Consider the following 13,455-nt stretch of genomic DNA (forward strand, 5'->3'; position numbering starts at 1 on the left):
TTATAATTCTTAGGATACTGCATTTATTGGTGTGCTACTGTCTTAAGCACACATTTGAGTATGAGTTGTTTTCAGATGTATTTAAATGGATTAACTGAATACATCTTAATGGTTTTTAAGTTTTATTCTATAAAACAACAGAGTCAAACATCTCCATCACTGGAGGAAGCTGTGTTGGTCCAGACGACCAATTCTGGTGAAGTTTAGATATGAACTCAATAAATTATCGATATCACAGATATCGTATGCTTACTTTAACTTAGCCACGTGACGGAATCGGAAGACACCTGCATCCGGTGACGTCACAAACTTTCACACGAGGAGACAATGTGTTGACGTTAAGAAAGAATGTCAATTTGCCGAGGTTTGCATTATACATCCTGTTTATAATTTGAATGACTACAGCAATCCCAGGGTTAGCTCTTCCAACCAACATGACATATTACGTCATTTGTTTTAAACATGTAATATTACTATTCTAATCATTACATAAGCTCGGCCAGCTATCTCAATTTTTTTTACAAAAATTTAACAACAAGCCGAAACATGGTTATTAGGTGTGACTGGACATACGTATCATTCTTTGTTTAACTTTAGCCATAATCAACTGAGGACGAATGTCCAAATAGGCACAATAAAAAATAATAACAATAATGCATACAAAAAAGATATTACCAAAGCAAAAAGAAAAATGCATGATAAAACCAAGATCATATATATGGTACATTGCTAGCAAATGATTACATGGTACCAAAAACAAAATAAATTCTGACTTACATATGATTCGGTAACTTGATAAAGAATAATTGTTACCTTTGCCAGAAACAAGATACTCAATTTTTAGTGCACAAACACGAATTCCTGGTACGTACACGTACCACGGTTTTGTACATATATATATATATATATATATATATATATATATATATCTATATATATATATATATATATATATATATATATATATATATATATATTTATATATAGGGCTGATATATTTTATTAGATGCCCATAGATTCTGTTATATATCTTATTATATTTTTTTTTTCTCTTTTCTTTTTTTTTAACATTCCGGCTTATATACTTTTATTAGATGCCGAGAGAAAAAAATGATTTATATCCTTTTTTATTTTATTTATTTTTTAAATGTTGTTTTAAAATGTATTTTTAACAATGCAAATGTAGAGAATTTCTTTAATTACATATTACTAGCGTACTAATCAGCTTTTCATACAAACATCTTCCCGACAAATTACTCCCTTAGCGAATGAGGTGGCCACTCAAACAGCTTTGAACTGGATTAAATAGGGGGTATTGTCAGGGCTATGCAACTCATTCCTTTGTAGCTGCTTGCTGTGCCGTAACCTACGCCAAACAAGGATGTCCACGGCGATAAATATCATCACCGTGAAACACAAACTAGCCAGTATTATGGGGTGAAGAATTTCTTCATAAGTCGGTGACAGGTGGTCCTTTTCGGTAAGTTTCATCAACCGCTTTGCCACACGGCCGTTGTATGGGAGAGGAAGTGCTGGCATTGTAGAGGTCCACGTGAAGTTCGCGAAGTAGGCTCGTTCTCTGATGATTGTCCGTAGGCCAGTCACCATGGAATTCGGGGAAGTCCCGATACAACCATCTGCTGCGACGAAGATGTGGGTGAAGGATGTGGATCCGTCAGGGCATGATACATTGAAGCCGTCCTTGTCGTATCGTATCCACGAGCCATTATTTAGTCTGCAATTGAATTCTTTATTGTCAAAGGGATAAAGCTTATCCAGACAATTTTCACTTGTATGGGAGAGAGCACCGTCTAGCACTATACCTAACTCGCATGAATCCATTAAGTTTTTACGGAATTCAAATGAGTCAGCTGTACATATTTTTCTATCCATTGCGTCTGAACAGTGAGTTAATTGATTTAAGTCTTTAATGACCGTATATGTTTCCTTGTCTGGGGAAATCAATACGTGTCCTGTCAAACTGGATATTACTGGATTTGAGTGATTCGTCATGAAAGTCGGAAATGGTGATATCCTGTAAGATTGCCAGGCATCAGAAGAATCAAAGGGAATTGTAATCCTAATCTTGTTATTATCTACGTTTACTGTAATTAGGCTGTAATAAAATTCTAACCTATGTTCGTCTAACAAAGGAACATAGCCTAGTTTATCCCTTCCGTTCTCCAGAACTAATTTTAAGTAACGTATAGGCAACAAATGGGGTGACAATACACCTTTAGTTGCTAACGTGATAGCTTCTACATAATCCTTGGATTTCTCAATGAAATGTGCAATTCTGTTATGTATGTGATCTATCTTTGAATCATAATACGTTAATGTTGCCAACAAATCCTGTACTTCCATAATTTGAACGATATTATCTGAATGTTCATTTAACAAATCCATAATTTTATTGATTGAAGCTAACTGATCCCTTAGTTCTGACATAATCAATTCATCTTTATGAGTCAAGAACTCAATTTTCTTATTTTGATTACTAATTTTAAGACGATTGGAAATTCCTAAACCTAAACTTGCAACAGACCCAAAGATGCTTAATGCAGCATAAATGAACGGATTCCGTCTTTCTTTATGTTCGTGTCCTACAGTCCACATCAAAAGGTCATAAGCCAAAGATCCTGTCTCGCCAGTCTTATTTTTCAAGTCATCAGATAGCATCTCTGCAACTTTTAATGTTGATCCAAGCAAACTCTTAGTAGTCAAATGAAAATGTCTTCTATGCAACTCATCCAATGATGCAGAAAACCTTGAAATGGCGGTTCTTAAGCTAGTGACATCATTCTCTTGAAGAAAAATTGCTTGCATATGCACTTCGACAATTACGTTGGTTGATGTAATAAAAATGTCTTCTTGTCTTTCAACTATATTGCCATATTTAAAACAGATATTTTTAGTCTTAGAACTCATCACATACGAGAAAAATGTCTGAGCGAACAATATCACTCCCAACAACAAAAAATTCATCTTGGAAACCTGTAACGAGAAAAAATATATGTAATTACTCCTGTACTAAAAAGAAAACTTTTAATCATATAAAATAAAATTTTCCCTCACTTCTTTTCCTCTCTTTTCTTTTTAATTTCTTATGTGAGACAATGGTACTATTCTCTCATCCGTGGGTTGGGCTACGTTTTGAATTCTAAACCTATTGGCCGTTAATGTTTCCAAAATGTTAAATGGGCCTTCAAACTTAGGTGTTAGTTTATAGTTGAGCCCTTTTCTGACATTGATTTGATTATAGATGTTATCACCCACGGTATATGTTTTAGTTGGTTTCGCTATTTTATCATGATTCATTTTCATTATGATTTGTGATTCTTCTAAATTCTTTCGAAGGATATCATATCGACTTATACTTGCATTTATACATTCTTTTAAAGGATTTGATAGATTAGTTGTAGGCGTTAATACATGGAAAGGTGTTCTAACTGGGGTACCATACAATGCTTCATGCGGTGACATTTTAATTGATATATGATATGAATGATTCAGAGTACTCAGTGCCGCCGGTATTGCAATATCCCAGTTGGGGTCTGATCCCCCTAGTGTTACCCTCAATATATTTAATATCTTCCTATTTGCTCTTTCCACTAGCCCATTTGACTCTGGGTGATATATCATGGTATTAATCTTCTTTATGTTGAGGAATTCACACAATGAGGTAAGAAAGTGATTATTAAATTCACCACCCGAGTCTGAGATTATCATGTGTGGAATTCCATGTTTACAAATGTAACACTCGTAAAACTTCCTAGCGCATTCAATCGCAGTTTTAGTTTTAAGCGCTATTAGTTCTGTATATCGAGTTAAAGCATCTATAATTACTAAGAGGTGCTTATTTCCTCTGTCTGACTCGTAAAATCCTGTTAACAAATCTAAATGTATTCTTTCAAAGGGTTGATTGGGAACAGGATAAGCTCCTAGGCTGACAGGTGTTTTTGTATGCCCTTTGTTTTCCTGACATGTGCGACAATTAGCTATGTGTCTTTTTATATCTGTAAGCATTGTATGCCAATAAAACAATGATTTGGCTTTCTGTGACATTAATGAGAACCCAGGGTGTCCATGTAATGGATTTGAATGCAACCAATTCAGGACAGTGGAAATAAGTGAGTTTGGTACTACTACCTGGTCGTTAGTTACATGTGGTGTATTTCGGGTTTTCCTTGTCACAGTCCTACACAGAATATTATCTTTGATTATATAATTCTGCTGCTTATACTTTATATATTCTTTTTCTTTATGATTGCCTTTCAAAGCATTTATAATTGTTTCTATTTTCTGATCTTTTCTTTGCTCAGTCTGTAACAATTCAGCACTCCAGCCTAAATCTTCTTGTTCAGATATTGTTTTTACAATAGGCATGGATGTTGATATATCTATTAATTCAGCTAAAGACTCCGTACAAGATGACACGGGGTTGCGTGATAATGCATCCGCAATGATATTTGCTTTCCCAGGTAAATACCCGATTCTTGCGCCAAAATCTTGAATGATTAAATGCCACCGAGTTCGTTTAGGGCTGTGATTGAAGCCTTTAAAGAACTCTGTTAGTGGTTTATGGTCAGTAAGAACCTTAACGGGATAACCGTAAATTATGAACTTAAAATGCACTAGCGAATTAACAATAGCTAGTCCTTCCTTGTCTATTACTGCATACTTACTTTCGGAAGTTCTCAATTTTCGAGAATAGAAAGCTATCGGGAAAAACTGTTTATCATATTGCTGAAGCAATACCCCTCCTACTCCTAAGTCTGAGGCGTCTGTTGCAATGAAGAATTCCTTACCGAAGTCAGGAAATTTTAAGATAGGAGAACTACACAGTTCATCTTTCAAAGTATTAAACGCCTGTTGATGTTGCTCAGACCATATGAAATCTACGCCCTTCTTCGTAAGATCAGTTAAAGGAGCGGCTATTATTGAATAGTTGCGTATAAAACGCCTGTAATATCCACTACAACCCAGAAATTGCTGTATTCCCTTGACATTAGTAGGTATGGGAAAATTACGTATAGCCGACACCTTATCATGGACAACTTTAAGACCTTGGCTTGACACCATGAAACCCAAATATATTAATTCTGTTTTGAAAAACTCACACTTACTAATCTTTACCCTTAAGCTATGTTGTCTTAATCTCTGTAGTACTGGTTCTAACTTACGTAGATGTTCTTCTAAGGTGTTGGAAAAGATTACAAGATCATCCATATAGGCATGCAATATATCCCCTAACAAGTCTCCAAACACTATGTTAATCATTCTTGTAAATGTTATAGGAGCACAACGTAAACCAAAAGGCATCCGTAAAAATTCATAATGTCCCCTGGCTGTGCTGAAGGCTGTGTATGGGATACTATCTTCTTCTAATGATATCTGGTGAAAGCCTTTAAGTAAGTCCAAACTGGTAAAATATTTGTTCTGACCTAACAAAGACAAAATATCGTCAGTACATGGCACTGGGAATCGATCAGGGATCGTTTCCTCGTTTAAACGACGAAAGTCGACGCAGATACGCCATGTTCGATCTTTTTTCGGTACAACTATTAAAGGAAAATTATAAGGGCTATTTGATTTTCTAATGACTCCTTCCTCTAACATTTTACCTACTTCATCATTTATTTCATTCTGGAATTTCATAGGGAGTCTGTACGAGGGTACATATATAATTTTCTGCTTGTCTTTTAACCTTATTTGATGCTCGATCACATCTGTTTTTACTAAGGATCCATCCGTAGTGGAAAAGACATCTGTACATTTAGTTAAAAGTTCAAAAATTTTCTGCTGAATTTCTTCGTCTTGAATGTCCTTACTGATTTTATTTTTAATAGATCGTAAAAGGGATTCATCCGCAACTGATTGAGAGTGATTGATTTCAGCAACGGTAAGAATACGATGTTTATAAACTTCTACATCCAAGATATGTTGATTTTTGTGAATTACTAAAGTGTTATTTAAATGATTACAGACTTCGATATTACATTGCTGATGTGAGCCTACTGTATAAATAGCTTGTGTGACAGACAATCCGTTGGTTTTCAAAGTATCGGAAAGGATTAATATTTCAGATCCCGGTAGTGTTTTCTTTATTTGCACTATTAAATTCGAAGGTATGTTTGGTTCGATATATTGCGTGCAAGATGATATTACGGGTGAACGAGAATTCTGCTGGGTCGCGTATATTATTTCTTTATTAATGAGACAAGTTATTGGTTCTTCAACGTACGTTACGGTTACATTTGTCGTCTCCTTTTTATCCAAAACTGACTTTAAGGTATTAGAAGACTTATAGAATTTCCCTTTGATATACACGCCGTGCTTGGCAGGAGCTAAGATAATGTTTTGATTTCCCATAGATGGGTATCCTATAATTACAGCTGGATACATATTAATGTTTTTCACAACAACAAATGTATCGGCAAACGTGCGATTACCGACTCTGAACTGAATATGAGTTATGCCTATGACGTTTAATTCATTATTTCCTATACCTGAAAGTCTAATTCCTGATTTTTCAATCGGAAAGTTCGGAAACAACAAATGATGCGTCTTCAAATCCATAATATTACGTGGACTACCAGAGTCAAAAAATAACGTAAAGGATTTGTGTTCTAAATTTACAGCATATAAGGTTGGCCGTAACTCATTTTGGCTTATTATTGTATGAATTCGTTGCAAATCTACGGGAGCATGCACTGTTTTACTTAATTCGGCCGTGTGTTTCATAGGAAAATCTATTGTCTCACAATTATCTGATAAAACATTAAATTGATTATTCAATACTATTGATGTTGACATGAATGACCTTAACCCAACATCACTCTCTTCCCCTCTAGAGTTAACTATGTGGTATTTGCTTTGCTCTGCACATTCTGAAAATTAGGCTGACTTTGCGAGGTCTGGTTTGACGGCCCAGGCTCAGCGATCAGCGATATTTGAAGAAGTGTTTGTTTGTTTCGGACTCTGAACTGCATTGACATTTTGTTGTTTCTTCTTATTGTTAAAATGAGGATTTTTCTTTTTATTTCCATATGGAACTGACTGTGGAATTGACTGTGTATTTCTAGGATATTGTTGTGTCTTACGCGCGTAACATTGACTATAAGAATGTGATGCTGTGTTGTGAACTGAAAACACACACACACACACACACACACACACACACACACACACACACACATATATATATATATATATATATATATATACATATATATATATATGTATAATATATATAATATATATATATATATATATATATATATATATAATATATATATATATATATATATATATATATATATATATATATATATATATATATATGTGTGTGTGTGTGTGTGTGTGTGTATGTGTGCATATGTGTGTTTTTGTAATAATGTGCGTACATACATACATACATACATACATACAAAAGTCAACAAATTTTCTTAACTCGTGAAGCAATTATCTTCTTTTCCTTCCTCTGCTTCTTTTAAAATCTCTAAAGCCCCATTCTGTTGTCCTCAATGTCCATGTAGCATTGTCCTTTTCATTATATGTCCTGCACACGTCCACTTTTTTATTTTACATGTTATTAGAATATGCTCTACTTTAGTTTGCTCTCGCATCCATCTTGCTCTTTTTCTGTCTCTTAGTGTTAATCCCATCATTATTCTCTTCATAGCTCTTTGACTTATGTCCTAACTAACTTATGTTCTAAGGATTTAGTAAGGCTCCAAAATTGATTCTGGTAGGATAATCTGATTTAATATTTTTCTTTTTAGAGAAAGTGGCCTTTTACATTTCATAATCTCTTTTTTTCAAACAAAATCTTTCCATCCTGTGCTTATCCTTCTTTTAATTTCAGTCTCATGTCCTGGAGAAACACTTACTGTCTGTCCTAAGTACGTGTATTCATTAAAAATCTGTATAAGTTCCCCCTTAACCTTTGTTTGTTGTTTCTCTGCATATCATTGAAGATTATCTTAATTTTGCTCATATTCATCTTCAGGCCTATATTTTTGCTTTTCTATTCAAATCTTCTATCATCTTTTGAAATTCATCCTATGGTTCATTATATAGAACTAAGTCATCTGCAAATCTCAAGTTAAGGTATTCCCCATTAATATTAATTCTTAAATTTTCCCCCATGTAAATTCTAAAAAAGTTCTAGGTTTGCTGGGAATAATTTGAGAGAGATATGGTCTCCTAGTATAACTATTTAATTAAATTAGAATTTTCTCACTAAATCTATGTAGTTTTATGATTGCTATACCTCCGGTATCCTAAAGTGTTCTAACATAAGTATTATTTATTCCTTGTCTTGGAAAGGCTTTCATTACTGCTAAAGTTTTGGTAGAATCAAAAGCTTTTTCATGGTCTTTAAATGCCATACATAGTGATTTGTAATTTTTCCATTGGCTGGTTAATTACATGGATATGGTCAGTTGTTGATTATCCGCTTCTAAAACCTGCCTTCTCTCTTGGCTGATTAAAGTCTAGCTTTCTTTCCATTTTGCCTAATATGATCTTTATAAATATTTCATACATTACTGAGAGTGAACCTATTGGAAGGTAAATTTTCAGGTATTTTGTGCCTGTTTTTGAAATAATAAATGATACAGTTTTTTCCAAGGTGAAGGTATAGAGCAGTTTCACAAACATTTCGTGTAAATTTCTGCGAAATTTACTACTATGAAATATCCTCCATCTCTTATTAAATCATTTATTAAGGCTATCCTCTTCTGCGTTGTCTCTTTCCATGCCCTTTCAGGCTTTCTTTACTTACAGATTCTTACAGACGTTTTCCTGGAAGAGGCCCTAGGGGGCCTGTGACTCCAGTATGGTAGCCAGGACACTATGTGGGTGGCGGTGGGTACGTGGTGTTTATCTGAGCTTTATAATTGAAATTTTGATCCTGTGTTTTCCAAAATTTATCAAGTCTTGACTCAAACTGTGTCACTGTCTCTGAGTGTACCACCTCGTCCGGCAAATTGTTCCAAACGTTAACCACGCAGTTAGGGAAGGAGTATTTGCAACTGTTGAGCCTGGCTCTTGTCTTGAATAATTTCTTATCATGGCCCCTTGTCACACTATCCTCCCTCATCCTGAAAAGACCCTCAGTACACTCCTTATCATACTTGTTGTTGACAATCTTAAATGTTTCAATCTGATCTCCTCTCGATCTCCTGTACGCTAATGATGGTAGATCTAATCTCTTAAGTCTCTCCTCATATGGCAGTTCCTTGAGACATGGCACCAGTTTCGATGCTCTCCTTTGCACATTTTCTATTGCATCGATATCCTTGATAAGATGTGGGCACCACACTTGGTTGGCATATTCTAGGTGTTTCCGTACCAAGGATGTGAAGGGAGGCTTAAATGTTGCCGGTTCCAGGTGTACAAAAGTTCTCCCAATGAGACCCACTATCTTATTTGCCTTCTCTATTTTCTCAGCCAGATGGTCAGCAAAAGTTTACTTCTACTGTTACTTTCGGTACCGCCTCAGGAGTTTCATTATTTCTATTGGCAAGGTTATTTCTTACATTACTATTGTAGCCTAGAGCGTTGTATAGAAATCCTCTACAATTTTCATCACTTCATCTCTTTTGTTTATATATCTATTTTCAACCGTTACAGTAAATAGGCACCCCGTTCCAAGTCTTTTTCTTCTACATTGACTTGATGCTTCTTCCTTTCTGAAGTGTTTCCTCAATTCTTATCTGATTGCTTTTGCAAATTGATTGTGTTTTTAGTTTGGCTATTGTTTTAGATAGTTCTGCTTATTCTATTTTATTTCACTTTGATTTTACCCTCTTTTTCAATATTTCTTTATTAGATTTTATGTGTTTTATAATATTTTTCTTTGATCTTGTTTTGGAACTTTTCCACCGATCTCTCGTGTTGATTCCAGTAAAAATTTTGTTGAATTACTGATCATTTCTCTCTTTATTTGCTCTCATTTCGTCAAGTAGCAGGGAGTAGGCTACTTATTTTGTATTGCTTAACTACCCTTATCATACTTTTCTCTTATTACAGGAGTGTTTATTTTCTTCCTTGAAATTATGTTTCTCTCTTTCTGTAAATTTAGAAAAATCTCACTTCTCCCAATTATATGGTCCATTGACATTAATTTGTTTAACACTGTTAAATCTTTAACTAAATTAACCTTTTCACTGAAAATAAAATCCATTTCGTATTTTTTTCTAGATTTGGGTTTTGCCATGTCTATTTTCAATGTTCATTTTCATAAAAAAAAAAAAAAAAAAAAAAAAAAAAAAAAACTGGTCATAAATATTAGATAGTCTTACAAGCAAATTTTAGAAGCATGTCTCCTTTGACGTTTCTTGTGCCAACTCCAAATTTGCTATCAGCTGATTTCCCACTCTTATACTGACTTACTTTACATAGAAATCACCCGAAACAAAGGCAAATAAGAGTCTTACGTTTTCTAAGATATCTCCAGATCTTCATAAAAAGTTTCTTTATTTCCATTGTATTGGATGTTGTTGGTGCCAACGTTTGGATGATCTTCATTTTATACTTTTATTTGATAATCAATCCTGGAATTCTATCATTGATACTACATCATTCTTCTGTTACCTCCACGACTTCTATTAATTAGAAAACCCTCTCCATTCTTTTTTTGTTCCTTTCATAGTCTCTGAAGCAAAAGATATCATTCTCTTCTAATTTCTATCAATCCTATTTTATATAGATTTATTTACTTCAGTTCTTCCAGTAACACTGGACAGGTTTTTAATATTGCACGTTGCAAGGTTCAGTTTCCAACGGTGACTTTTTTATTCAACAAAAGCAAGCACACATACACACATATATATATATATATATATATATATATATATATATATATATATATATATATATATATATACATACATATATATATATATATATATATATATATATATATATATATATATGTGTGTGTGTGTGTGTGTGTGTGTGTGTATACATAGTTTTTCTAATTGAGTGGCATCTTAGAAATCTTGATTTTTTATGACCAATGTCGTATTTTCGAGTCTATGAAGTACTTCTCTGTTTGTGGGGTTCTTAACTTCCTAGCCTAACACATCTTTTAGAACAAAAGGCAAATAACAAAAGTATCAATTAAAACAGGATAATTGTCTTCTATAAACTAGAAATTAGACGAAATAAAAAATATTAGTGCCGTTGAAAATGTAAAGATAAAATTGGAAATGAAATACAAATGATAGATGTAAATAAATCGTGAGCAAAATCATAGTAAGCTTAGAGAACTGATAGTCCTAACTTCGTCGATATTGAGAACGTTTTTATAGCAAAGAATGAACATAGATAGTTAGTATGTTTTTGGTAAAGACGTCACGTAGGCCTATCGGTTTTTTTTTTTGACAGCCATTGTGTGCAAATTGTAATTGATCACATAAGAATCGTCCAAAAAAACATGATTTTGTGGTTGCTGAAACAGCTATCAGATGCCAGGAAATCACATCTAGGGGTTTTCCTCGTAACAAAATGCTTGGGGAAGGGGACCCCAGACACCCCCCCCCCCATCGTCAATGACTTCTCATGCTTTAACCCCTCACCCAAAAAGAAGCTCTTATGTCCCTGAATAATTATGTACTACTAAATAAATATATGGATGATAATTCAAACTACTTGTCTATCTATCTATCATTCCATCACTTCTTCACTGGGCTATTTTCTCTGTTGGCTATATATGTATGTATGTACATACGACATAGAGAAAGAGGGAAAGGAAAAAGGTAGAAGACGATGGGCAAGAAGAAAGAAAGAAGAAATGAGAAAGAGAGAGAGAGAGAGAGAGAGAGAGAGAGAGAGAGAGAGAGAGAGAGAGAGAGAAGAGAGAGAGAGAAGGAAAGAGTCAGACGACAGGGCTGAAGAAAGAACGAGAAACGAAGAAAGGAAGTAGTATAAAGATGAGTGGGGAAGTTTGAAAGATTGTCGTGAAATTTGAAAAATGATTTTTGAAATTTGAAAAATTGAAAAATCGGAAAAATATCTCAACCTAGGGTATATAAAGATGGGTATTCGGGTGCCACGTTCATTGAGAACTGCAGGTAAGTCTTTGAAGGTCCTTTGTGCATAAGGTAAGTTTGGTGGACCTAGTTCTCAATTGAAGCAACGATGCCTGAGACTCTGAAGAGGAAAGTTCTGGATGGGGATGGACGAAGAGGGAACTCCCCGAAGAAAAGAAGACTTGGCGCTGAGAAGAAAACAGAAGTAGGAATTGCTGAAGCTGGTAGGAAGAGAAAGCTGACGGATGAAGAGTCAGGGATGTCCCCAAAGAAAGTGAAGCTGGAACCTGCAAGTGACCCTCACAGAAGGCTGAAGCGGAGTGATATCAGGACAGAAAGACTCCTTGGAGAAGGCTCGTATGGAAAAGCCTTCAGATGCAAGATCAGATGTAAACGAGTCTGGATAGATGGTGTGCTGAAGGTCTTGAAGAACAATGGACTTGCGCAAAGAGAAGCTTTCTTCAAAGAAGCAGAATGTTTGGAGAAGCTGGAAGGAATTGAAGGAGTTCCAGTTGTGTATGGACGGCGTGACACGAAGACTGATGTGGCCATTGCCATGTCTTACAATGGCGGCTACACTCTGGGTCAGTATATGCGTAAATACGCAGATGATGTGCACAGGATTTTTGGTGTGCTGGCTAAGGTGGCGAAGATTCTTGGGGACATCCACAAGACTGGAGTTGGTCATAATGACTTGCATGCTAGCAATGTCATGATTGAAGAGAGTGTGTGCCCAGAAGACCCAGTGGCCACTATAATTGATTTTGGTTTTTGTTTGCCCTTCGGAAGGAGACTGTTCCCAAGACCGATCAAGAACTTCGAGGACTACCATTACGATCCATTGCTCAGCAGGGATTGTGGACCAACAAGTCCAGAGACTGACATCTTCTCCTTTGGGAAGCTGATGGAGGAGATACCTGGCTATGGAGAAAACCAGGTTCTGAAGAAGCTCGTCAGCAGGAGCTTGTGTAGAAACGTAAAGCGGCGTCCATCTCTGGAGGAATTGGGCAGGACTTTGAGGATGTTGCAAGATGGACAGCAGGTAGGGGAGAGTGGTAACAGGTTTGTTCAGTTCCTTTGTAATCTTAGGGATAAGGTAGTGGACTGTTACTACGGTCTGTAGGGGGAATATTTAGTTTGGGCTTTATTTCAAGTAGTAGTTTTATTTGTAAGGAACTTTCTTAGCTTATTAATTTCCTGTGAAATTAATAATCTAGGAATAAAATTTTTGAAAGGGGAGAAGCGTGACTTCTCCGGGGGTTTTTCCCTCCCAATACTGGCTCCCTTGTCGTGGGGGGAGGGCTTACGAGTCAGCAAACACTGGCTCAACCAAATGCCAGTACTTTTTCTTTTGTTATGACTACTATTTTCTTTGATTGCTTATATCAAAGTTTTCATACGCCTTTCTGTCCTG

At 35.4% G+C, this 13,455-nt stretch overlaps 1 protein-coding gene across 1 annotated transcript; it reads left to right on the forward strand.

Annotated features, from left to right (window-relative positions):
- The first annotated feature begins 12,150 nt into the window (after nt 1-12,150).
- Nucleotides 12,151-13,164, forward strand: LOC137639342 (tyrosine-protein kinase Src64B-like). Its single transcript, XM_068371620.1, has one exon. The coding sequence runs from the start codon at nt 12,151-12,153 to the stop codon at nt 13,162-13,164; it is 1,014 nt and encodes a 337-aa protein (XP_068227721.1).
- Nucleotides 13,165-13,455: the final 291 nt, after the last annotated feature.

This window comes from Palaemon carinicauda, chromosome 4 (genome assembly GCF_036898095.1).
Source record: "Palaemon carinicauda isolate YSFRI2023 chromosome 4, ASM3689809v2, whole genome shotgun sequence".
NCBI classification, from domain to species: domain Eukaryota; kingdom Metazoa; phylum Arthropoda; class Malacostraca; order Decapoda; family Palaemonidae; genus Palaemon; species Palaemon carinicauda.